At 33.2% G+C, this 23,727-nt stretch overlaps 1 protein-coding gene across 4 annotated transcripts in view; it reads left to right on the forward strand.

Annotated features, from left to right (window-relative positions):
* Positions 1-23,727, forward strand: part of Azi2 (5-azacytidine induced 2) — a 33,818-nt gene that overhangs the window by 7,145 nt on the left and 2,946 nt on the right. For 2 of the 4 annotated variants that reach the window (XM_013361769.4, XM_005317300.5), the window contains exons 2-7: positions 8,861-9,081; positions 10,643-10,768; positions 11,203-11,302; positions 12,329-12,477; positions 16,814-16,872; positions 22,430-22,548. In XM_013361769.4, coding sequence (XP_013217223.1) covers positions 8,866-9,081; positions 10,643-10,768; positions 11,203-11,302; positions 12,329-12,477; positions 16,814-16,872; positions 22,430-22,548 — 769 coding nt within the window. In that variant the 5' untranslated portion in view covers positions 8,861-8,865. Of the gene's footprint in view, positions 1-7,654; positions 7,780-8,232; positions 8,695-8,860; positions 9,082-10,642; positions 10,769-11,202; positions 11,303-12,328; positions 12,478-16,813; positions 16,873-22,429; positions 22,549-23,727 lie in introns of those variants that run through there. The other 2 variants (XM_021731770.3, XM_078038254.1) reach the window with 2 other exon arrangements.

The following is a 23,727-nucleotide window of genomic DNA, read 5'->3' on the forward strand; positions in this document are numbered from 1 at the left end:
TGCTTTAATAGGTACGTTTTAATAGTTTGATGAGCTCTTTCAACTATGCCTTGTCCCTGTGGATTGTATGGGATTCCTGTTATATGAGTAATACCAAATGATGAGCAAAATTGTTTAAAAGATTTAGACGTATAACCAGGACCGTTATCAGTTTTTAACTGTTTAGGAACACCCACAGTGGCAAAATTTTGTAAGCAATGAGCTATAACATCTTTAGTTTTTTCTCCGGCATGAAGGGAGCCCATCAAAAATCCGGAAGAAGTATCAACTGTAACATGTAAATATTTTAATTTTCCAAATTCTGGCAAGTGTGTGACATCCATCTGCCAAATATGGTTAGGTATCAATCCTCTAGGATTGACTCCAAGATTAACTTGTGGTAAAAAGGTCACACAATTTTGACATTGTTTTATTATATGCCTGGCTTGTTCCTTAGTTATTTTAAAACGCTTTTGTAAAGTATTAGCGTTAACATGAAACCTTTTATGAAAATTTGTAGCTTCTTCTACAGTAGAAAAAATATGTATATCATGTGTAGTTTTATCTGCTAAATCATTGCCCAAACTAAGGGCTCCAGGCAATCCTGTATGTGCCCTGATATGTCCTATGAAGAATGGATCTTTTCTATCCCAGATTAGACTTTGTATAGTGGAAAACAAAGAGAAAACAGTAGAGGAAGGGGAAATCCTACCAGCATCTTCAAGGGATGTTATAGCATTAACTACATACTGGCTATCAGAGAATAAATTAAATACAGAATCTTTGAACATCACAAAAGCTTGTAGAACTGCATTAAGCTCTACCTTTTGAGCTGACTGTTTGGGAACTAAAAATGTAAAAGTTTGATCAGGGGTAACTACTGCAGCTGTACCATTATTAGACCCATCAGTGAATATATTTGGAGCATTCATGATAGGTGTTTTTCTTGTCATTTTAGGAAAAACTACAGGATGCTTAGACCAAAAAGACAACAAAGGATTAGATGGTAAATGATTATCAAATGAAACATTCGATTTACACATGATTATTGCCCAAGTATTTAATTCATTAGCTAACTCATCAATTTGCTCCATAGTATATGGAGTAATAATTTTATTGGGAGAAATTCCAAACACTGTCTTTGCTGCTCTTATACCTTTGAGTATTAATTGTCCTACAGCCTCAGGATACCTAGTAAGAATAGTGTTAGGAGAATAAGATAAATGTATCCACAATAATGGACCTTCCTGCCAAAATACTCCTGTAGGAATATTTCTTGTTGGTAGTACAATAAATAATAAAGGCAAACTTATATCAATTCTATCTAAATGCATATTTTCCATATATGTCTCAATAATTTTTAATGCCTTTCTAGCTTTAGGAGTTAACATTCGGGGTGAATTTGGATCTGATGGACCTTTTAGAATATCAAATAAAGGTCCCAACTCTCCTGTTGGTATGCCTAGATAAGGCCTTATCCAATTTATATCTCCCAACAACTTTTGAAAGTCATTAAGTGATTTGAGTTGATCTACTCGTATTTGAATTTTAGGTGGATGGACCATGGTTGAGGATAATAGAACTCCTAAATAATTAATTGGAAAATTTAATTGTACTTTGTCTATTCCTATCTCTAGATTATAATTTTTTAACAAGTTTGTAAGTGTGGCATAACATTCCAGCAATGTGTTTTTATCTTTATGTGCCAATAATACATCATCCATATAGTGAAATATTTTTAGTTCAGGATTTTGATTTCTAAGTGGCTGGATTGCTTTATTAACATATATTTGACACATAGTTGGACTGTTAGCCATTCCTTGAGGGAGTACTTTCCATTCATATCTCTCATCAGGACCTTCATGATTTAATGCAGGGATAGTAAATGCAAAACGTGGACTATCCTCGGAATGAATTGGAATCGAAAAAAAGCAATCTTTAATGTCTATAGCTAAAACATGCCACGTTTTTGGTAAAGCAGACAATTGAGGAATCCCTGATTGAGCAGGTCCCATAATGACCATTTCATTATTAATTGCTCTTAAATCTTGTAATAATCTCCATTTACCCGATTTCTTTTTGATAACAAAAATGGGAGTATTATGGGGAGATACGGAAGGTTGTAAATGTCCTTCCGCTAATTGTTGTTTGACCAGATCATGGGCTACTTGTATCTTTTCTTTAGTCAGGGGCCACTGAGGAACCCACACTGGTCTTTCTGATTTCCAAGTAATTTTGATTGTCTCAGTGGCCCTTTCTGAAAATCCAACCCATGTCTGTCTGTTCCTTGATCTATTTGAATTGGCGCTGCTATACCTTGTTCTTGTTTTCCTAATCTTTTTTCTTTCCTGATACCTTGTCTAGCCCTAGTAGTGGGCACATTAGGATTGATGTTATTTGTTAACATCAAACCTAGTTGATCTAGGACATCTCGTCCCCATAAATTAATAGGAAGGTGATCCAAAACATATGGCTGTATAGTTCCTTCACATCCTTCAGGATCCTTCCAATCTAATACCATAGCACTTCTATGGGGATTAGTCGCCACTCCTAGGCCTCGAAGCGTTTGAGTGGCTTGTTGTAATGGCCAATGTTTTGGCCATTCTTGAAGAGATATGATGCTAAGGTCAGCACCTGTGTCCAGCAGTCCATTAAAGTCACGACCCTGAATATTTAGTTTTAACATTGGGCGAGAATCTAAATTTAAAGACAACATAGCCCAATCTACACCTGTGGAGCCTAATCCCTTGGAACCTCTTTCTACATTAAGACTAGAGAACTTATTATGTAGGCTGGGTAGTATTAACAACTGTGCTATTCTATCTCCAGGTGAAATTACTGATATACCTCCTGGAGAACTAGCTATAATTTTTATTTCACCTACATAATCGGGATCAATTACCCCAGGACTTATCATAAGTCCTTTTAATGTAGATGAACTACGTCCCAACAATAAGCCTACTGTTCCTTGGGGAAGAGGTCCTTTTACTCCTGTGGGAATGATTTGAACTCCCATCTCTGGAGTTAATACTGCTCTGGCAGAGGCGCAGATGTCCAACCCTGCGCTCCCTCGGGTTTGTCTGATGAGGGATTTAATGGACAATGTGTCCTGGGCACAACCCTGATGGGGTTTCTGGGTTCCTCCACTGCCCCGTATATTTGTGGTTGTGGGCCCCGGAGCATTGGGCCCCCCGGTCCGTTTTTTGGCAATGAAGCCTGGTGCCTTTCTCCACGATATCGTGGGTAAATACCTGATCCTTGTCCGTTTTTTGATAAGGGAGTACCTTCTATGGTGGTTTGAGAACGGCATTCATTAGCCCAATGTCTCCCTCTACGGCATCGTGGGCAAATACCCGGTATTCTATTCCTTTGATTTCTAGTTTTGTTAAACCCTCCTCTTATGGGGCAACTCCTTTTAAAATGTCCTGTTTGTTCACAATTATAGCATGTTTCTAGCCTGGCATCTAAAGCCTGTTGTACTGCAGCTGCCAAGACTTGCCCTTGTTCATTAACATCTCTACATAATTTAATATATGTGTTTAAATCTTCATGTCTCCATGGTCTAATAACCTCTCTGCAGCAACGATTTGCTTGGTCATAAGCCAGTTGTTTTATTAATGGCATTGCTTGTTCTGTGTCACCAAAAATTTTGGCAGCCGTTTGAATAAGCCTATCTACAAAGTCAGCGTAAGGTTCATTAGGTCTCTGTATTACCTTAGATAGCTGACCTTGTAAATCTCCATGTCCTTGTAAAGTCTTCCATGCCCTAACTGCGTCTGCAGCAATCTGTACATATACAGCAGGATCATATTCCATTTGTTGCCGCTGACCCTCATAAGGTCCCTTTCCTAATAACATTTCAAGACTTCTTTGAGGGTAACCGGCTGCTGCATTTCGCCTAGCTGTCTCCATGCAAAATTCCTCATTGGCAACCTTCCATAACAAATATTGTCCTCCATTTAGCACAGATTTACACATGCTAGCCCAATCTGCTGGCGTCATGTCCAAGTTAGTAATGGACTCCACCATGCTTACCGTGAAGGGGGCTTGAGGACCATAGGTTGTTACAGCCTCCTTTAACTGCTTCACTGTGTTAAATTCTAAAATACGGTGAATTCGCCGCCCTCCTGCCTGTTCAAATACAGGGCATGCTAATCTTTGAGGTCCTGTCTCAGGATCCCATCTATCAACTACGGGGTTTGAGGGCCACTCAGCTGTCTCCATCGGTGGGGCTGTTGGTTGAATTACACCCTCTGGTAAAACGGAGTTAGTGACAGCCTCTTGTTGTGGCCTTTTTTCTAATAACCCCTTTTCCTTTAAATTTTCTCCCTTTCTCTGACTAGCTCGAGAGACCTTCTCTTTTGCTTGACCTAAAATGTCTTCCTCCATGGTCTGAATCTCTAACAATTTACTTAACACTTTTTCGGCTTCTTTTTTAATAATTTCTAATCTTCTATAAAGATAACGCAACCCAATAAGATAACACAAAACAAAACCACAACTGAATGAAACAAAAACTGAATAAAAATTCACTGTATCAATTTTCTCTTTCTCGGGGCTAACAAACTTCAAACCTTGAGCCAACCATTTTTCCCAGTTTGCCTGAGAAATTTCTAGGGATAGGCAGCTTGAAACAAAAACGAAATAAATCAAAACAAGAACACATTGTTTTTTGAAATGGTCACCCATTCTCTCGCCTTCCCTCAGGGGGGAGCGATTTTACTCACCTCCAAATTTCAGACGTTCCGCGTACGGGCCACCAAAATGCCAAGGGCCAATGTCTCGGCTTGGCACCAGAATCACGAGGCACTCACAGCTTTGTAGGTTCAAACAGCAATTCTTTATTCCAGCTCTCACACCACCTCCACACAGGTCCAGGGGCAAACGCGTTCTCCTGTCTCCCGCCCAATTCACCTACTCCACGAGGCTCTCTCCAAATCCCATTTTAATCTCACGAGAACTCAATGGGAACAAGCAGCAGGAACACCCTAATCCCGGCAATAATCTTCAACCGCCAACTTCCCTAAAACCCATTATCTTAAACTGGCAACGCCTTAAACTCAAGGAGCCGGTTACTTCCTCAAACCTGATCAGCTCTAAACCCGGATCCGCCTTGGTCCTTGAGCAAGGTCACCTTATTAAAGCATGCATGCAATGTTCCATCAAATGTCCTCTAAGCAGCATGGGGTACGCTTGGCAAGGAAATTTCGATGCGTCATTCCTACTTGGTAATGGCCCTCAGCAGATGCATTTGATTTTATATTTATTTTGTAATAGAAATTAAAATTCTGATTCTCATTTTACAGTGAATTTAAATACCAACTGCTTAAAACAATAAAACTTGATGTATGTAGTGCTAGTGGATTTTCTCTTGTTCATATGACTAGTTCTCATATAATTTTTAGTATAGATAAACAATTTTTATACTATTTTCCAAATCATATTTATAGAATCAATACATAGAATGATATAAAACTTGAAAAATCTTTTATATGCAAATAGTTTTCTTTTATTTAGACCACACAGTGTGCAATTTTTTGATAATTTATTAATTAAAAAGATAACAGAATGAACAAGTCTGACTACTCATTTTACCTAAAAGTGACAAGCTATCATTGTATAAAATGTGTTATTGTTGTCTCAATACACACCCCCTACCTTCCATCTAAAGTGCTTATGAACTTTCTAGCGAGTTCCTTGTTTTATAGTTCTTGATGAAGGTTTGCAATAGATTCATTGGAGAGGGGAAAATATTGGTAGCTCACATTCTGAAATCTAAGTACCTCTGCTGCATACTAATTGTCTTATTCTGGCTAACCTTCATAACCTTTCTTGTTCCCAGTTTTCTCATCTGTAGTCCTAATTAGGATGGTCCTGAAAATTAAATGGGGCAAATATTTGTAAAAAGCCAATACTAAGTAGTTCATTTAATGAGTTGTATGAATCAGCTTTGTATTACTAAGTGAAGTGCCTGAGAATGTGCTACTTATTAAGAAAAGGTTTATTTTGCTCAGTTTGGGAGGTTCAATTGCACTTCCAAGCTTTGGGCATCTGGCAAGGATGGCACATCTTGGCAAGGACACATATAAGCACAAACTACCCATATCACAAGCCAAGAAGTGGGAGCAGAGAAGACTGGATCAGTGTCTTGAAGTCACCTCTGAAGGCATGCCCCCAATAACTTACAAATCTCCCATAAAGTCTTCTCTCTTAAAAGTCTATAGTACTTAACTACCAGTACCAGCAGCCTTGGGGAGTGGACCTTTGAGTGATACTCATCTAAACCAAAGCAGTCATGAATGTTTTTAATGAATATGTGTAAATATTTTTATATTTTAACCATGTCCACTTCTATCTTTTTAAAAATTCTGCAGAATAAAGACCAAAATATATGTCTGTCTATCATAAAGGATCATCTCCATTTATCTTCATCCAATGTTTCTAATCTCATCTATCATTATGCTTTTCAACCTCCCCCATACTTTTCCAGATTTTTGAACTTGTTCCTCCTGCTAGAAGAAAGCAGAATGTAAAGGTTTAAGAACAATAAGTACAATAAAGATAACTACACAGTCATTTGATCTGTTATGGTATCTTCTTTGAAAGTCACTCCTCCCTATCTGCAGTTTGCATCATTCTGAATTGTTTCAAATATATTACCTACCTTTAGGTATAATAATTATTTTTCTGGGCAGCTGTCTCCCACACTGAGTTTTCTTGCTTTTTTTCTTTCATCATGATCATTTCATGATAAAAATGAATACAGATTACACAAGTGAACAAGTTAAGTAACTTGAAATAGTTGAATTTAGGGGAAGTAAACTAGTTTAGAGGAGGAAATCTTAAAACTATTACTAGCAAAGAATGTAGCTTGCAGTAGTTATTTATAAGAATCTTGACACTTGTTGGATACTGCTAATAGCGTAGTCCATACTTGTTTTTGAACTTTATTGATAACCTGGGAAAAAATTCTAACTTAATAGAAATTGCTCATATGTTTAGAAAATTTTAAATTGGAATTGATGTGGATTGACTGGATTGTAGGTTTTACCTATTCAAAACACATAGTGTACACATTTATTTTTGCCTACATTTTCTGTGATTCTACAAAGACACAGATTGTTTAGATACTCCAAAATTTGATTTCAGTTGAGAGCAACCAGAAAGTTTCAGTTATAAAATTAGAAAAGCAGAAATATAATGATAGTAGAACCAGACTCAGAAAAACACAAAGCCTTTTGTTAATTATTCACATTGTCTGAGATAAAGCAAAACAAACTATAGGCATTAGTTGACATGGGGAAGGGAGTTCCCGAGGAAAAGCAGGCATAGTGAAAGATGAATTTTGTGGTTGACTTTGTTTATATCTAAACTCTCTACTATTTTACTTTGGAAAAATTACTTAATACCCTTCTACTTTAATTTTTTGATCTATAATGATCTTAAAGTCTAATATTAGTAATCAAATTTTATTCCAAGCAAGGAATAGTAAAAAAAAAAAAAAACTTTTTTTTTTTTTTTAGCAATCATTAGTTACTAATCTATGTGAAATTCCATTGGTATTCTTATTTAGAATGCTGTATTTAGTGTTTTATTTTAAAGTAAAAAATATTTGGAAGAATTCTTTTAGATTTTCTAACATGACCTACAATCCTTTTTACTCTTTTTTTCCCAGAGGTCTTAAAAGGTTTCATCTACAAGTTCTTCCGTAGCATTTTTCCAGGTACATAACTCTTGGATGAGAAGGTAATATCGAACTTAATGGCAAAAGCAGATACACAAAGCAAGTATATATATTCAGTAAGTAAAGAAAGTAGCTGGCTGCTGCTTTTAGGTTTTGGAATCAGAGTTTGATTTGAATCCTATTTTATCTACTCATGTAATGATCAGTGTTGAATACTTCATGCACGCTGATGAGTTGGAGACATAGTGATGAACAACATAGACATAACGTCTGCCCTCATAGAGCTAAAGTTTCACTAGCTTTAGGCAATAATCCCTACCTATTTAGATAATCCCTACTTGACAGAATGTTTATATGATTAAATGAGATAATATTGAAAGAATGTAGTGTGTGGTACTAGGACAGTAGACACTCAAATGTTAATTTGTCTTCTATTGTGAACATATGACAAACATTACTAGTGTGGAAAGAATATAGTAGAGAAGGTATTAAAATTTCTATAATATTATGTCATGACTTTGAAGAATTTTTGAAAATTGACAGTTTTATAAACTATAAAATCTTGCTACTGTAGATCTGAAAGTGTAAATGTTAATGAGGAAAAAATATATGGGCATAAAGTGTTTAAAAATTCTGATTCTTTGGTGAAATTGGTATTTCGCAGATTTTTATAGAGCTTCCTGATAATAGATTATGGTTTTAATTGCTTTATGGTTATGCTTCTACCCCAACCCCTTGACAATCCATGTTTTCTTAGGACTGCATCCAGAATGCTGTACCACTGAGATACATTCCCAGCCCCACTGATTATTTTTTTAATATAACTTTTTTAGTTGTAAATGGATACAATACCTTTGTTTATTTGTTTTTATTTGGTGCTGAGAATTGAACCCAGAGCCTCACACATGCAAGGCAAGCACTCTACTGCCAAGCCACAACCCTAGCCCCAAATTTTTATTTTGAGATTTTACCCTGGCTAACCTTGAACTTGTGATCCTCCTGCCTCAACTCCTGAGTTACTGGAATTGCAGGTGTGTGCACCCCTTCACATAAACTCTTATGCTTCATTGCCTCTAAAAGAAAATAGGATTTTTTAAACATTGACCCAGTATTCACATTATTTTGAATATATCTTTTTTCTGCTCATTTATTCAGTAAGATATTTGTATTTCATGTTTCTTTTTTTCTTTTAAATAGCTGTCATGGATGCACTAGTAGAAGATGATATCTGCATCCTGAATCATGAAAAAGCCCATAGAAGAGATACATTGACTCCTGTATCAATATATTCAGGAGATGAGTCTGTTGCTTCACATTTTGCCCTTGTCACTGCATATGAAGACATCAAAAAACGACTTAAAGATTCAGAGAAAGAGAACTCTTTCTTAAAGAAAAGAATAAGGTTTTTGGAAGAAAAGGTAATTTCTTCTATCTTCATTATGATTTATTATGTGAAAAATAATTCAAAATATATTTTAAATTTCAGATATTTTCTGTCTTATATTCCATGATTGTGCTAAATTTCTAAGGATATCTCTGCAAATCTCAAACCCTGGCATTAAGTGTATACTGTTTTTCATATAATATGTGCTTGCCAAATGTTTGTAGATTAGGTTTTAACAAATTGGAGGAGTTATATTCCTAGTATTTTTTTTTCTTTTTTTTCAGATTGCCTTACCTTCATAACTCTATGTATCTTACTCAGAAATTTGAAATCTGTGCAAAAATAAATAACATACCAAAGAAGAAAATTAAGTTTCAAAGGAGAAAGCAATGGAACTTTGTTTTAATGTTTAGTAAGGTCTTCACCAGAACTGAAATCTTACCTCCACATTCTCATTTATTCTTTCACATACATAATAGAAATAATTATTTTAACTGATAAATTAATGTCATTTACTTTTTCATTTAGAAAGCTGACGCTTCCATATGTTATGAAGTAAGGTAGCTGATTTACTATGTCACCAGACTTACTATTATTTTCAGTGTTGGAAAATCTTCCTCAATCATCCATTTATTTTTGAGTTTTAAAGTTTTGACTTCTTAGTTGTGTTTCTTCATCTCAGATTTGTATTTTGTCTTGTAAATAGCAGCTTCCATAAAGGGTAAAGAAAATGAGTTCTCAAAAGCCAAAGAAATGAATTATCCTATATTTTAAAAACTTGAGGATGAAGTGTGGTAGAGTTCACTACATGTAGAGGAAAGTAAAGTGAGGGGAGTCAGTTATAAAAATGATGATAATTTCATTATATTCACATGAATTTTACAGTAATTAAGTAAATTAGTAATACACTGGGATAAACTGAGAAAAGGAAACTTTTTGGAGCTCATAGCTGTATTCATTTTAAAATTAAGTACAAAAGTGGGATTTTATGTATAGTTACCTTTGGAAATTATTCTGTACTTTGTGACCAGTAAGCTTATTAATTCCAATTCTGGAATAATAAGGGATTTAATGAACTAACACATTTATTTATTAAAATGTCAAGTATGACTTAATTCACTATTTTTTTCTGATAGTGGAAATTAGATGCTATAACTAAGTACTTCAAAAGAATAGTATACTCCATTGTAGTATGATGGTTTAATCAGATACTATAAAGGATAAAATGCTAGTTATGTAAAAGCATAGAAGGCTTTTTAAAAGTATTCTATATTGTTTTGCTTTCTTTTTTTAACATATTTTATTTTTTAATTGTACACAATACCTTTATTTTATTTATTTTTATGTGGTGCTGAGGATCAAACCCAGGGCCTCGCACTTGCTAGGTGAGCACTCTACTGCTGAGCCACAACCCCAGCCCTGTTTTGCTTTCTTAATCAGTAAAGATTAATTATATGGAAGAACAATATTCACTTATAGGCTAGGCTCTATCCCTGCACTGAAGTAGTATGGTGCCATCAGAAGACTGACTGACTTTTTTTTTTTTCCTATAAAATATCCTCTTATAACTTCCTTTTTTGATTTTATACCATTAGCTTGTAGGAGCTCGATTAGATGAAGAAACAAGTTCTGTGGGACGAGAACAAGTAAATAAGGCCTACCATGCATATAGAGAAGTTTGCATTGATAGAGATAATTTGAAGAGCAAATTGGACAAGATGGTAAGTTGTTTTGAAATAATTTATCTGTATGTTGCAAATGAGTTTTCTCCTTCATAAGGTTTAAAATTTTAAATGAGCTTATATATTTACATTTATTAATTAAAAATATACATGCTTAAGGCAAAGTGGAAATGATTAATAATTATATTTGTAACTTACAAACAAAAATAAGTACTTAATACATAATGATATGTAGGACTTAAATACATATAATGCCACTAACTTATTTTGAAAAATCATGACATGGAAGGGAGTCATTATATTTAAAATGTCATATGTTAGATACAGCAAATTAGTAAGAAACTGAGTTCATTTTCCCATCTTGCCTTTAAAGGCCTAGAATGAGTTTTTTCAACATCTACCTGAAAATTAGCATATACTACCAACTTATAGATTTTATTGAATGTAATTTGGCATTTTCCCTACTTAACTAGAATAAAGACAACTCTGAATCTTTGAAAGTATTGAATGAGCAGCTACAATCTAAAGAAGTAGAACTCCTCCAGCTAAGAACAGAGGTGGAAACTCAGCAGGGTATGCCAATTATTATAAATATTCTAACAGAATCATTTTTCTATATGTGTGTTAGTACTATTATTTTTAGGCTTATGTTTTTCTGTTTTGCTTTCACTCAATATTGACTCCTCTTAACTTCAGTTAGAAATTATACCTTTTTAGAGAAAATTTGTTAATTTTTATCTAGTATTAGTTTGTGATGGAATAGGAAAGGAGTTTAAAACTCCATCCTCATCAAAACTTCCAGGTCCAGTCTTATCCGTCTTACAGAACATATTGCCTAGACATGTAGTCATGGAAGAGTTTCAGTTTTTTGTTTGTTTGTTTGTTTTTCCTGAAGGTTTTTAAAAGCCACAAATGAGATGTTGGTGTGGGAAGTTAGATCTGGGGTTGCGGATTGTAGTCTGTTCCTATGAACATTCTCATGAGATAAACTGAAGAATAAGAATAGGCTTCTGAGAGATCTTTGAATACAAAATATATATGAGATCTCTTATGGTAATTGGTTGGGCTTTTTTGTAGATAGAAAGGCTAAAAGTACTAAGTCAAAGATAAAACAGTGTACAGCTTTAAGTTTCTGTAGTATAATGTTTATGAATAAAATTGTTTTGACACTATGTCCTGGATTTGTTGGTCAAACTTTATTCTTTCTGAGAAGACTAGATGAAGTGATTAGCTGAACCTTAGTTTATTATTTTTGTCACTGTCTTAACATTGGCTTATGCAAAACAGATTACTGATATGCTGATTTAGCATTTGTTTGTGGGTATGGTATCTTAAAATTCTGTACTGACAAATTTATACTTTGACTTAAATAACAGAATCAGAGATGGAGTGGTTATTACATTCTAAAACAAGAGCATTAGCTTTCTTACTCTTTAACATAGATATTTGGAAGTAATTGCTATTTCTTTTAAAACAAAACTATGGTTGTACATGTTTTGTATTTTTGTTATCTATATTTAATCAGCACAACATTTTTAGAATTGAAGTCAATGTAAAAGGCAAAGATAACAGTTTTTATATTATTCATCCTTTTTGTAGTGATGAGGAATTTAAATCCACCTTCATCAAACTGGGAGGTGGAAAAGTTGAGCTGTGACCTGAAGATCCATGGTTTGGAACAAGAGTTGGAACTGATGAGGAAAGAATGTAATGATCTTAAAATTGAGCTGCAAAAAGCCAAACAAATGGTACTACAAAATTATTAATTGGGAAATTAAGTATTCTTTGTGCATTCTATGTAGGATTTATCACAAAGTATTAAACTATAGATTTACTATTAATTGTAATTACTAATATTCATTCCTTGAAAAGTTCATGTTATCTTCTCCTTTAATCATTTCTGCTAATATTGGATACATTGTGTACTTTTTAGCCTGACCTTAAAATTTTGTAATTCAGTTTTTGAAGACTTATTTTTAAAAAGCTTGTAAAGTTATTGATTGTAACTATTTTTTCAAACTCCCTTTCCTTCAGTTTTCTTGTTTTTTTTTCCTATAAAGTTTAAAGAAAACTAACATTTTAAGTTTCCCATTTTATTTAACTTATTAATTTGATTTAAACATTGCAAAGACAACTTGATTTTTAAAATTCTTTCAAAAACCTACCACCAACAAAGAAAACTGTAGTCTGCTTCTTTCTAGAAGAATAATACTTTTAAGGGCAACATTTAACTATTAGCAAATAGTTGAGAATTCAAGTGCTGGAAAAGAACCAAACCTGCCAAGCTGCTATACTGTGGTTAGCCTAATGTCATCCACTAAAACATAAGCTGATTCTCAGGTCCTTCCCAGGAGTGTGTTTACTATTAATATATATTAAGCTCTAATAAGTATGGCCATATGTTTTCAGGTGGATATAACACTCAGAATGAAAGAAAGTGATAAAGAAATAAGGGAGCATGAGAGTACTGTATCACATGCAAAATATGAAATAGTTATTGAAAGAAATTGAAAAGCTTAGTTAAAGCCTGAAACAAATAATAATTTCACATATTCATGTATTTCACACTAGATGTAATCAGTTAAATAATTTTTAACTCAACCATTTTGACCACCAGAGCATTCCAGTACTATTGAGGAAGTATGTCTGCTATTCCATGTTCTTCTGGGATCTTGCTATCTAAAAGAGGAACTACCTCCTGTACTTCTGACTGCCAACCAGGATTCTGCCCTTGAATCCCAAGTGTTCATAGATGGAGCTAACACTTCTCTCTTCTATAATGTAGTCTTTATCAGGGGCAGCCCACTAGATAAGAATGAGCCAGGATAAGAATAACACAGTATTCTGCCTTGGCTTTAACCAGAAGAATTCCTCTGAGCCAAGCAATAAGAACTTACTTTGGCGTCCCCAGCTCTGGTAAAGGGGAAACATAAAAATTACTGTCAACTCCTTTTAGAGCCAATAAAAAGCCAATGGTTTTGTTTCCTACTTGACATTGGAAGTTGATTTTCCCGGCCACACACTATTGTTTCTTCAAAAGCTTCCAGCATCTTTTCCTTACAAAATTTACACTTAGTGTATATATTCTGCTTGATATTGTTTGATGTGTTTTGGTCAGCTTTTTGTTACTGTGACCAAAAAGACCTAATAACAACAATTAGAGGAGGAAAAGTTTATCTTGGGCGTTATGGTTTGAGAGGTCTTAGTCCATAGGTGGCCAGGAGAGCCCAAGCTTAGGCAGAACATCATGGCAGAAGGGTGTGATGAAGGAAAGCAGGTCAGGACATGGCCACCAAGAAGCAGAGAGAGAGTTCCCCTCACCAGGACAAAATATAAACCCAGAGGCACAGCTCCAATGATCCACCTCCTTCAGCCACATCCTACCTGCTTTCAGTTACCATTAAATTAATTCCCTATCCAGGAATTAATTCACTGATAGAATTAAGGCTGTAACAACCCAATCATTTCACCTCTACATCTTCCTGCATTGTCTCACATTGTTTGCTTTGGGGGGGATACCACATCTAAATCACAACAATAACTATTATACATGGTGAATATTTTATTGTAGAGTAGGAAGCTGTGCTACAGAATCTTAGAAGTCTGGCTCATAATTGTGCTGCTTATTAACTGTAAAATTAGGAATTTCATTTAACTTATTAGGGAATTTATTTTCTCTAGATGTTAAGTACCTATTTTTTTCATGAAAGTTAAATTATTATGTATAAAGCAGTTAGCATAGTGCCCAGAACTTAGTGTATTGAATAGCAAATCTTATCCATAAGACTTAATGAGGGTAATCCAGAGGGGCAGTGCTCTTAGGTCTCTGTTTGAGGGGCTAGGGCATAGTTTGGTTACTAGTAGTTATTCTTTTCCACTAGATGGTGCTGGGGAGTGAATTTGCTTTAGTTTAGATCTATTATAAGCAAACTGGTCACAGAAAAACAGATATTTATAGTGGAAGAAACGTTTTTTTTTTAATGATGAAATTAGAGACAACAAACTTTTAAGGGTTGAAGGTGAGATAAAGGAGGGGGAAAAGATTTAAAGCATTGTACCCACTCTAGCATTTATTTATTAAGTGGTGGATAGAGGCTATGAAGTGAAAATGTTCATAATTACCATAAAGAAATGAACTGAGGATAAAAAAAATGGAAATAACAATATCAAAGGTTCCAAATCGAAATCTTGATGTTGTGAAATCTTGATGCCCTTTTAAATTTATTTCAGAGGTGTTGCTGATTAAAATCCTCTTGGATGTGGGAATCTTAGAACAATCCAAGAAAGAAATTTATGTTCACTCTAATAAACTTGTTTATACTTATTACAGCCAAATATACAAACATTAAGATGGTACTTTCCTTTCTATTAAATGAATTTTATAATACCTTCTGGAATGTGTAGAAGCATCCTACTTGGACATATTAGGGTTTTCTTTTCTTTAGTACCAGGTATTGAACCCAGGGTGCTTAACTACTAAGCCACATCCTCATCTGTTGTTTTTTTTTGTTTTTTTTTTTTTAAGTTTTATTGATTTTATTTTTTTTAAATACATGACAGCGGAATGCATTACAGTTCTTATTACACATATAGAGTACAATTTTTCATGTCTTTGTATATAGAGTATGTTCATGCCAATTTATGCTTTTATACATGTACTTTTTTGTATTGCAATTCTTATTACACATATATACTACAATTTATCTGTTTATATATAAAGTATGTTGACACCCAATTCGAGTCTTCATACATGTACTTTGGATAATGATGTCCATCATATTCCACTGCCCTTGTTAATTCCCTGCCTTCTCCCTTTCCCTCCCACCCCTTTCCCTATCTAGAATTCATGTAATCCTCCCATTCTCCTCCTCCCTACCCCACTATGAGTCAGCCTCCTTATATGGGGAAAACACATTTGTTTTCTTTGGGATTGGCTAACTTGCTTAGCATTATCTTCTCCAAGGCCATCCATTTGCCTGCAAATGCCATGATTTTATTCTCTTTTAATGCTGAGTAAAATTCCATTGTATATATATGCCATCCCTTTTTTATACCTTTTTTTAGAGGCAAGGTCTCACTGAGTTGCTTTAGGGCCTCACTAAGTTTCTAAGGCTGACTTTGAACTCACAGTCCTCCTGCCTCAGCCTCAGTGAATCGCTGGGATTACAGGTGTGTGCCACTGTACCCAGCTAAGGTTTTCATTTTTGTTTTATAATATACTCTCTTGATTAGTGTTTGGTGCTATTGAGGTCAAGGTTGCAGAGGTGATTCCACTTTTAGATTTTCTTTATCTCCCAGAACAGTTGATCCTATTAAGAAATGCAAGCTCTGTAGCTGAAGAAGTATAAGGAACTTTGGGCCAATAAAATTGGGGGTTTTATAGTAGACATCTGAGGTTCCTAAAAATAGCCCATATAGGAAGGTTCAGACTGTGCTTTTGTGAATTAAAGGTTCTGAGAAGTCCTATAATATACAAATTCTGTATAATTTCAATATTATTTCCCAAGAATTTGTAGCCATGGGTTCCCTGAAACTCCCATACTGCATGAGTTAGAAAACAAATCCATTATTACCTTCAGAACATTGCAAACTGATAACTGGCTGTAAATAATCTTTGAATGTTAGATCACTCTTTTTGTTAGACAGTAGCTGGAAAAATATTTTGAGGACTTTTTTATAATAATACAAAAAGATGAAATACTCAATACTTTAAATTTCTCATGAAGTTCATTCACATTTTCCTTGAATAAACAGAGTGTGATAATGTGTTGTACTATTTTGAATATAGACTTCAGATTGGTATGTTCAAAGATACATTTGTAGGACTCCCAAGTACTTTTACATGGGAGAAATTTTATTTATTAATTTTCTAAAGAAAATTAAAATATTCTCTAAATAATTTAAAGTAATTTAGAAATATTTGTGATAGCTTGGTGATATTTTATTAAAATTGGATATGAAATTAGTTTTATGCTATTCAATTATAAGTATATTCTGTAAAATTTGAATCTTTGGTAATACCAAACTGAGAATAAACAGAATAATAATTATAACTTTTTTAAAATTTTTTTAAATAAATGACAGGATCCACCTCAGGAAGACAGTATGAAGAGCAGAGATCTCCAAAAACTAAGCATTTCAAGGTATGAAAATTCTTCAACATTAAAATAATACATGTTTTCTTCTGTAGGTCACTTTGGGTAGGTACCTGGATTTCTGTTTTAATTCAACCTTAAAAACACAGCAAATAGATATTATTTTGATGCTGAATTTAACCTCTGATCACAATATACTTATAAAAACATTTTAACTGTAACTTAACTGCAGCCTTGAACTTAAGTGGTAAAAAGGTGTACATTATGATATCTTAGAGAAAGCTTCTGAACATTAAATAATATTTTGGATCCGATTTTAAGGAACTAGCTTTGTGAAAGCATTCTGTAATAAACCCTGTTTTTTGAACATGAGAAATTACACATTTCTATTTATAGTAATATCCTTTTGTCTTAAGGGCAGTTTTGGACAATGTTCGTCTTTGGAATAGCATAAAGTTTAAGAGAGTTATTCCTCCTTAGGTTTAGAACAGAAGTAACTATCAGAGTTGATGCACTTCAGCCCTTTTTTTCCCTCAAATACTTACCATTTTTAAATTAATAGTTTTTCTTTGTTTTAAATTAATAATTTTTGTTCCTATTATATTAGGAAGGCCTCTCTACATGGGTATCTTCCATCTAATGAAAAATACTGATTTGACTTCAGTGTTCAGTTATTTGGATTTCAGAGTTAGTGATTTAAATAAAATATGAATTGTCTCAGACCTATGACTGTTAAAAATTTGCTTGAGAGAAATGATCAACTAAGGAAAACAGGAAATCAGGAGAAGGCACTTCTGTAAAGTGACAGCAATAAATATTTCGTTTTTGTGGACTGGCCATGTAGTCATTTTGCTGGAACTATTCACTTCTGCTATCTGAACAGCATTTCGATTCTGTCTTCAAATTTTATGTATTTTTTCAGTAAGGAAGTTTTCCTTTTTTTTTTTTTTTCCTTTTAAATAATGTATCTAGTACAGTGTCCATGTAAACTTTTCCTTAGAAGTTATCTTCTCTGTCAGAGTTACCTTTTCTCTGATCAACTTGTGTTTCCCCTTATAATTGTGTTGTATTTATCATTTTTATAAAGCCACTTCAAATCATTTCTGAAAAGAATCAGGGAACCAATAAATACATTGGTTAATAGTAGCTTAAATAAATAGGGCTATATAAAAACAATATATTAGGTATACATAGTATAGAAGAGGATTTCTGCTTCCATTTGGGGATTACATAATTTGGATCATATCCACTGAGAATAACTTAAAAAGCTGACTACTTCCAAAAAATATTTCTTTGAAGACTTCAGATAACTATCAAGATAGTGAAGAATCTCTATGACAGGATTTGCAGGAGTTTGAAGGTCCAAGAAAGTGAGTAGTTTTTGAGGCTATGGAGATAGCTATAATTATGGCATCAAAGAATAGCCTTCAGCTCTCTAAAGCCCAGTATCAATTCAGAGGATCAGCTGAGAGAAACAGTTTTTAGAAAGAATTGCCTTACATTTATTCTAAAAGTTGCTTTGTGTTAAAACAATACCAAGAGTATGATATGTTAAATAAATGTGCAATTAGAATAAATGGTCATGGCTCTCCCCTTAGTACTCAAATACACTTTTATGTGTGTGTTTTTTCTTCAAATTAGTTTGCATTTAACTTAGTAGGCACTATGAAATACAAAACTGGTTAGGTTTCTCCCTTCTGATTAGCAACTAAAGAACCTAACCAAAGTTTTGGCCTAACTTTGGTAAACATAAGTTATATCATGTATTCTCATGTTAGCCTCATTCCCACATATACTTTGTCTTTTGTTTATTCATTTCATCATTTATACCTATTTCCAGTATGTATTCCTGTGTTTTTATTAATGTTCATAAGTTACTTTATCCTCTTTTAAGTGAAACAATTCAGATGCTAAATTTACTAATTAGAGAAAAAGTATATAGGAATATATCAATAAAACTATTAACTAAAAGCTTAGAATTTTTTTTTCAGTTTTAGGTGGACACAATATCTTTATTTTATTTTTATGTGGTGCCGAGAATCGAACCCAGTCCCCACGCATGCCAGGCGAGCATGCTACCACTTGAGCCACATCCCCAGCTCCAAAAAGCTTAGATTTTTTTAGTATTTTTTTTTTCAATTATTAAGAAAATTCTTTATTTTTTATTTTTTTAATTCCTCTATATATTGACAGGCAGAGGAAGGCACTATAATATTTTCTTAAGACATATTGACCCTTTTGATTTCTGGTAGCCTTTTATATGGTACTCATTATATTAAAAACAATTTTTTTTTTTTTTTTTTTTACAGTAAAAGCCCTGTCAGAAATTTAGCTGGTGCCCTGTTTCAGTGTCAGCTTTAGGTTGATAATTTAGGTTTTAAAACCATATCTCTGTATGGAGTTACTGTCTTTCTTTTGCTCATCATCTGTAAACTTATAGAGCTAGCTATGTTATAGATGATATTAAAATATAAATTGCTGGTTCAGGATATATGGATTAGTGTTTTTCATCCTCTTCTGTGTTTCTTTAGTGAACATGAAATTTTGTGTTAAGCATTTTAAAAATATGGACTAAAACACAATAGAACATATAAGAGTGTAAAATGATTTCTATTCCTTGCAGTCAAAAATGTTTAAAAGACACTATGGGGGAATCAAAGTTGGTAAAATACACAGTTTTTAATTCTCTAGCTTTCAGTTAAAAATATAATTTTTGGAAATTAAATTAAGGAAATTTTCAAAAGCTAAAGAAAAAATTTGTATGATATAAGTACAAAATTAGTTAAGTAGGTTTTTCTTATATAGGAGTATTTATTTCTATATTAAATAAATGCATATACAGTATCAGTTAAGAAGACTGGATTTTTACACAATTTTATTTTACAATCAGGACTGTAACCAGTTCTTGAGATGCAGACAAGCAAGTTTCATAACATTTAAAAGTCAGAGGTATGAAGTATCATTCTGGGCTGAGAAGACTGTATTGGCAGTTAACTTATTATAGGTGCTTGGCGAGTGGATGATGAGGATATGAGAAATGCTACCCCCAAAATGCAGTGATCAGTCATTAGACTGGACAGGTAAAAAGAGTTTTGAAAAACAACATAGTTTTACTTAAATATACTATTGAATCTGTCTCCTCATGTACACAATTAAGTTTACCCAGTTTGCCAAGTTGGTATGTATATATAATATAATATAATTATACATATTATATAATTATATAAGGTATATATAATAAATGCTCTTATCTTATTTTTGTTTGGTGATGGCACCCAGGGCCTTGCACATGCTGGGCAAACACTGTAGTAATTTAGCTACATTCTCAGCCTTTTTTAGAAGTTTTTATTTTGAAACAGGGTCTTACAGTTGCCTGGCCTAATGACTTTGAATTTAGAATCCTCCTGCTACAATCTCCCATGTAGCTGGGATTATAGGTGTGTGTGTCCACACCCAGCTCAATCTACTATTTTTTAGAGTCTCATTTGGGTTGCTTTTTTGTCACATACAAGTATTCAAGCAGTTACCCAAGATCTTCATAGACAACTGTAAATATTAATAGGATTTTGCTTGTATGTCATTCAAAGCAAAACTAGAATGATGTGACATGCAATCTACTAAGAATAGTCTCACCATTACCTAGATAAAATACCTAATAATTCACCAGCGTTAGTTGGAACCCTGCTAAAAATTTGAGAGATAACAACTTGGCTTTTCTAATCAATTAATCGTTTAAACACTTTGTTCAAGTTAATAGAATTAAAAATAAAATTTTAAACAGTTTGAAGACTATAGCACTTTAATATTAACAGTAGGTAGCACTAACTGCGATTACTTTGTTAGCCACAAGAGGGAGAGCTTATATTTAGTAATGGTCTTAAATTTTTTGTAACTATAGGTTTCAGTTCAGGTGACTTGAAGGGCAAAAGACAAAATGATGACATGTGTTAATCATGGTGACCCAGTATTCAACTTAATCTAATTTTTAAGCAGTCTTAATTAAATTGAGTTTAAAAATATATACTAGATGCTCTTTTGTTATCACCCTTTTATTTGTTTCTATGCCTAGCTGTTTTGAATTATTAGATGTGCTTGGTAATTCAATACCCTAACATTATCATGGGTGTTTTCTCCATATCATATCAATAGTAAACTGTTCTTAAACTGTTTTATTGATGTCCTGACTGTGTGCATGAATTAGCACATGTGCAGTGATTATACCAAGTGCTTTATAATGTGAAAACATACCAAATGCCCAGAATTGAACTAAGGAATCAACAGTTCTCTTCACACTGTCTCCTGTGTAAAACATTAATTGTAGCAAACATCTCAGACATTTACTGGTTAAGAAGTGGTTAATTAATTTTTGTAAAGTAAATATTTCATGCCCTTCAAAAATCTGCAGAAAGTCATCTTTTTTCAGTGCACGAAAGGTTATCCAGTGACGTTCATAACATATTTTTCTGCAAAGCAGTACAAAGTTTATTATAGTGTAAGTAGAATGAGAATATTTTAATAGAGAAGGTATTTAACCTTACACAAATTCAAAATAATTGATATATTTGTTGATTCTCTAACTAGGATATTAAATTTAGATTTTAAGAGGGTTATTGCCTTGAAGTTTAAGTTTTGTATATGGCCAGGCAAAAATTGAAGCAAGAGGTGACATGTTTGCTTAGCTTGATTTCCTTATTACTAAAATTGTACTGTATCTCTCAGATGCAATATGGTTGTTGAGATGCTATGAGATCAGCTATTTTTATACTTAATATTTGTGTGTTCTTGTACAATGAAGTGAGAATATGTGCTAAAGATTTCAGTCTATTTAGTTTACAATTAAAAATCTAAAGAAAGTTATGACTATAAAGTTAGAATATTTAATGGAAAATAAAATCTTTAAAAATTAGATTTATATAATTTATATTTCCTCAGATAATTGAGATAAAATACTTTTAATGATAAAAATTTTGAAATTTTTATTTGTTTCATATAATCCTCCTTTTGTAGATTCTTCTTCCTTATGAGGAAATCATCTGGCTCTTCATGTCTTATGCTGTCATGTCACATTGGTTTAGAACCAACAGTATGAGACAACTCAGTCAAACATAAAGAATGTAATGTGTGAAACCTAAATTTTATTTTAATGTGAACTTGGGTATATATTTAGCAATTGATATATCATTTCAATTTACAATGTCAAAATAATTAAAAGATAAATACATGTATATATGATTATAACTTTATTCTTGATCAGATTTACAAATAAGCATATTCCTTATTACTTATAAATTATATTAACACCAGTGCACATTATAGACTGTAATAAAATATCAGTTCTGAAACCGGTAAGAAAACGTGGCGGTTAGAATACTTCTTTTTTTAAACATTCTGTTAATGCATACAATTAATTGCTAGAAATTAAGAGGATGATGTTTTTCTTACATCTTTTCATATACAATGTCCTAATTATCTTTCAGTTGTTTAATTTACATCATCATAGAACTGACAGGAGCAGAAATATAGATCTGCTTGCTTCTGTTTTAAAGTTATTCCTTCTTGTTCATGAAAAGAATGAATACTAACTTCTTTAAAAAAATTATTTCAGTGATAATATGCAACATGCATACTGGGAACTAAAGAGAGAAATGTCCAATTTACATCTGGTGACTCAAGTACAAGCTGAACTACTACGAAAACTGAAAACCCCAACTGCAATCAAGAAAGGCAAGTTACTATTTACCGGAAACTACTCATTCCAGCTAAACTGCATGAAGAACAGCTAGCCATCGTATCTTATCAAAATCTCATCAAATGAGTTTGATAAGTCATAGTATATTTAGTGTGTTCACAGCTACCCATTCTCTGCTTTGGCTTCAGTCTCATACTGGTCAACTTCACACATAAAGGTGTTGCTGATGTGTTTTTTCTTCAGTACTGTATTCTTTTCCCCTTGTGGCTTTTCTCAGCCAAGTGTTGCTTATGTGTATAAGGCTGAGGTGTTAAGTTTGCTCTAGTTGACCTTTTACCGCAACTACTTCATATATATTTTTTTAAAAAGCCCAAAAGCAATTTTTCATTCCAGTGCTACAGAATGTACCAGAGTCCTGGCTTTTCATGTTGCTTGTTTTCAAAACAATAACTGATTCATTATTTATTTGCATTTTATATAAACTTAATTTTTCTTTCTTATAAGAATAGCTTATTAGATGGGAGGCTAAGTGCTTCACCGCATCCCCTACAACCAAAAATTTTCATTGCTTTGCCTTTCATATTTAACTGTTTGACCAATTAAACTTTTTTGAGTTTTATGTTAGGTAGTTTGCCAAAACTATTCTTCATTCCATGGAGAAAAATCAGTGCATTTGTGCCTAGTATTACATAATAATATTATTTCAAAAAAGTAGTGTTCTATAAATTTGAATATTACTTTTTAAAGGAATGAGATGAGACTTTAAAAAAAGTAATCAACACCTAATTTAAAATTGCTATTTGCATTTTCATTGTCTTGAGAGAACTGTATTTTATAAATAAGTTTTCCTCAGGAGTATTTCTTAGTGAAGGAAAATGTTACATTTTGGGAAGAAAAATTGAATTCAGAATTCCTTTTTAGTTCAGGAGAGCTGGTTACTTAAGAATGAAGAGAAAATAATATGGTGTTCTGTGATCTATGAAAAACTACAAGTAGAGGGTAGAAATAATACCTTTCTTTAAAGGGACACAATAATTTTGCAGTGAGTTTTTAGTGTGGTTCTTTGTTCACATAGTAAATATTAACTCCGAAGAATAATAAAGGAGCAGAGCTTAGAAGAGGTTTATCTGTTGTTCCTTCTTAGCTGGTTGATGATATATCTTTTGGGACTATAAATTCACCAGCATATTTCCTTATACAGTGGCAGGCATAAA

Source organism: Ictidomys tridecemlineatus, chromosome 2 (assembly GCF_052094955.1).
Source record: "Ictidomys tridecemlineatus isolate mIctTri1 chromosome 2, mIctTri1.hap1, whole genome shotgun sequence".
NCBI classification, from domain to species: Eukaryota; Metazoa; Chordata; class Mammalia; order Rodentia; family Sciuridae; genus Ictidomys; species Ictidomys tridecemlineatus.